Source organism: Salvelinus fontinalis, unplaced genomic scaffold (assembly GCF_029448725.1).
Source record: "Salvelinus fontinalis isolate EN_2023a unplaced genomic scaffold, ASM2944872v1 scaffold_1060, whole genome shotgun sequence".
NCBI lineage: Eukaryota > Metazoa > Chordata > Actinopteri > Salmoniformes > Salmonidae > Salvelinus > Salvelinus fontinalis.
Genome location: NW_026601269.1, coordinates 8,706 through 12,500, shown reverse-complemented (window position 1 = coordinate 12,500; position 3,795 = coordinate 8,706). Strand labels below are relative to the sequence as shown.

The following is a 3,795-nucleotide window of genomic DNA, read 5'->3' as shown; positions in this document are numbered from 1 at the left end:
CCTCATCTCTCTACCACCGCTCAGAAGGTTAAACCTCATCTCTCTACCACACTCTCTCAGAAGGTAAACCTCATCTCTCTACCACGCTCTCTCAGAAGGTAAACCTCATCTCTCTACCACGCTCTCTCAGAAGGTAAACCTCATCTCTCTACCACACTCTCTCAGAAGGTAAACCTCATCTCTCTACCACACTCTCTCAGAAGGTAAACCTCATCTCTCTACCACGCTCTCTCAGAAGGTAAACCTCATCTCTCTACCACGCTCTCTCAGAAGGTAAACCTCATCTCTCTACCACACTCTCTCAGAAGGTAAACCTCATCTCTCTACCACACTCTCTCAGAAGGTAAACCTCATCTCTCTACCACGCTCTCTCAGAAGGTAAACCTCATCTCTCTACCATGCTCTATCAGAAGGTAAAACTCATCTCTCTACCACGCTCTCTCTTTCTCTCTCTCTTTCACCCTCTCTCTCTCTTCCCCCCCCCCTCTCTCTCTCCTCTATCTCCTCTCTCTCTCTCCTCTGTCCTCTCTATCTATCTCTTCCAGGGTGGTATGTAGGGTCCAGACAGTAGACTCCAGCTCTAGTGAGGGGAGGAACTCCTACCTTATGAGTCATGGTAAAGACACACGGACCATCTACGACATGCTGCGTCACCTGAGTGGACAGACACTTCCTGGTGTGAGCACCAACCAATCACTGCCCTGCAACCTTACTGAGCGCGTGCAGCAGCTGCTCCACTGGAACACAGTGCTGCTGGCCTTCCTCAGGTACCACACAGACACTTAATCACTCAGACAGGGATAACTCTGCTGGCCTTCCTCAGGTACCACACAGACACTTAATCACTCAGACAGGGATAACTCTGCTGGCCTTCCTCAGGTACCACACAGACACTTAATCACTCAGACAGGGATAACTCTGCTGGCCTTCCTCAGGTACCACACAGACACTTAATCACTCAGACAGGGATAACTCTGCTGGCCTTCCTCAGGTATCACACAGACACTTAATCACTCAGACACGGACAACTCTGCCGGCCGCTGTACGCAGGCACACACGCTCACCGGCCTACTCACTGTGTTGTGATCTTCAGGAGGCAGGGAGCCTGTCTGTCCCACATCAGACCTGAGTACCTGTTAGACTCCCAGGAGTTCAGCCACTGGAGCTCTCTACAGGCCCAGTGTGATCAGAGGGGGCTGGACTACAGCAGCAAGGTCTTTGAATCCCTCAGTAAAAGGGCCTGGATGGATGTTCTACTGCAGACCTACAAGGCAAGAGAGTGTAGTCTTTCTATCTCTCTCTGTCTCTCTCTGTCTTTCTCTCTAATCTGTCTCTGTCTCTGTCTCTCTGTCTCTCTCTCTCTCTTTCTCTCTAATCTGTCTCTGTCTCTCTGTCTCTCTGTCTCTCTCTCTATCTGTCTCTTTAATCTGTCTCTCTCTCTCTCTCTCTCTCTCTCTCTCTCTCTCTCTCTCTCTCTCTCTCTCTCTCTCTCTCTCTCTCTCTCTCTCTCTCTCTCCCTCTGTGTCCTGATCAGCAGTCTGAGGAATGTATCTGTGTCTGTCTGTCTTCCCCTCCTCCCCAGGTGCTAGTCCTGCCACGGGTGACAGAGGGTCCCTTGTCCCTGGGCCTCCAGAGCTGTGACAGTGGCAGCATGGAGCAGCAGGTCCCCAGGATCAACCCAAAGCCCCTGGCCTCTAACGTCTACTCCACCTGGGAGAGGAGGCTACTCACCTGGCTCAACCTGCACTACCACAGCATGAGGACTACAGTCTGGAGCCCACTCACCTCTGGAGGTAGGGGGGAGGGGGTTGAGGGAGAGACAGAGACAGAGAGAAAAAAATGAAAGAGAACGAGTAAGAGAGAGAAAGACAAAGAAGAGTGTTTGAGAGAGAGACATAGAAGAGTGATTGAGAGGTAGAGACAGCGAGGTAGAGACAGCGAGGTAGAGACAGAGAGGTAGAGACGGAGAGGTAGAGACGGAGAGGTAGAGACGGAGAGGTAGAGACGGAGAGGTAGAGACGGAGAGGTAGAGACGGAGAGGTAGAGACGGAGAGGTAGAGACGGAGAGGTAGAGACGGAGAGGTAGAGACGGAGAGGTAGAGACGGAGAGGTAGAGACGGAGAGGTAGAGACGGAGAGGTAGAGACGGAGAGGTAGAGACGGAGAGGTAGAGACGGAGAGGTAGAGACGGAGAGGTAGAGACGGAGAGGTAGAGACGGAGAGGTAGAGACGGAGAGGTAGAGACGGAGAGGTAGAGACGGAGAGGTAGAGACGGAGAGGTAGAGACGGAGAGGTAGAGACGGAGAGGTAGAGACGGAGAGGTAGAGACAGAGAGGTAGAGACAGAGAGGTAGAGACAGAGGTAGAGACAGAGAGATAGAGACAGAGAGGTAGAGACAGAGGTAGAGACAGAGAGATAGAGACAGAGAGGTAGAGACAGAGAGGTAGAGACAGAGAGGTAGAGACAGAGAGGTAGAGACAGAGGTAGAGACAGAGAGATAGAGACAGAGCCAGATCCACAGAGAAATCCACAACTCTTCTGTTACCTATATTCTGCTCTTTAACCAGGAGACGTCCCATCAGCCCGCTGGGTGGTGAACTTTGACCTGGACCTGGCAGACGGCCTGGTTCTGGCTGCTGTGCTGGCTGCCTACTGCCCCTTCCTGGTACGGGCCTGTGTTAAAAAAAATCAAATCAAATCAATTATTATTTGTCACATGCACCGAATAAAACAGGTGTAGGTAGACCTTACAGTGAAATGCTTACTTATAAGCCCTTAACAACAATGCTTTAAGAAGTTTTAAGTAAAACATTTAAAATAAAAGTAACAAATAATTAAACAGCGACAGTAAAATAACAAGCGAGGCTATATACAGAGGGTACCCGGTACAGAGTCAATGTGGAGGCTATATACAGGGGGTACTGGTACAGAGTCAATGTGGAGGCTATATACAGAGGGTACCGGTACAGAGTCAATGTGGAGGCTATATACAGGGGGTACCGGTACAGAGTCAATGTGGAGGCTATATACAGGGGGTACCGGTACAGAGTCAATGTGGAGGCTATATACAGAGGGTACCGGTACAGAGTCAATGTGGAGGCTGTATACAGAGGGTACCGGTACAGAGTCAATGTGGAGGCTATATACAGGGGGTACCGGTACAGAGTCAATGTGGAGGCTATATACAGAGGGTACCGGTACAGAGTCAATGTGGAGGCTATATACAGGGGGTACCGGTACAGAGTCAATGTGGAGGCTATATACAGGGGGTACCGGTACAGAGTCAATGTGGAGGCTATATACAGAGGGTACCGGTACAGAGTCAATGTGGAGGCTATATACAGGGGGTACCGGTACAGAGTCAATGTGGAGGCTATATACAGGGGGTACCGGTACAGAGTCAATGTGGAGGCTATATACAGAGGGTACCGGTACAGAGTCAATGTGGAGGCTATATACAGGGGGTACCGGTACAGAGTCAATGTGGAGGCTATATACAGGGGGTACCGGTACAGAGTCAATGTGGAGGCTATATACAGGGGGTACCGGTACAGAGTCAATGTGGAGGCTATATACAGAGGGTACCGGTACAGAGTCAATGTGGAGGCTATATACAGAGGGTACCGGTACAGAGTCAATGTGGAGGCTATATACAGAGGGTACCGGTACAGAGTCAATGTGGAGGCTATATACAGGGTGTACCGGTACAGAGTCAATGTGGAGGCTATATACAGGGGGTACCGGTACAGAGTCAATGTGGAGGCTATATACAGGGGGTACCGGTACAGAGTCAATG

General features: G+C 50.5%; 1 protein-coding gene across 1 annotated transcript in view; it reads left to right on the top strand.

Moving 5' to 3' along the window:
• Window positions 1-2,664, top strand: part of LOC129848551 (cilia- and flagella-associated protein 47-like) — a gene marked incomplete at its 3' end in the record, with an annotated part of 35,247 nt that extends 32,583 nt beyond the window's left edge. The window contains exons 31-34 of the mRNA XM_055915716.1: window positions 546-767; window positions 1,094-1,271; window positions 1,583-1,793; window positions 2,567-2,664. Coding sequence (XP_055771691.1) covers window positions 546-767; window positions 1,094-1,271; window positions 1,583-1,793; window positions 2,567-2,664 — 709 coding nt within the window. The remainder of the gene's footprint in view (window positions 1-545; window positions 768-1,093; window positions 1,272-1,582; window positions 1,794-2,566) is intronic.
• Window positions 2,665-3,795: the final 1,131 nt, after the last annotated feature.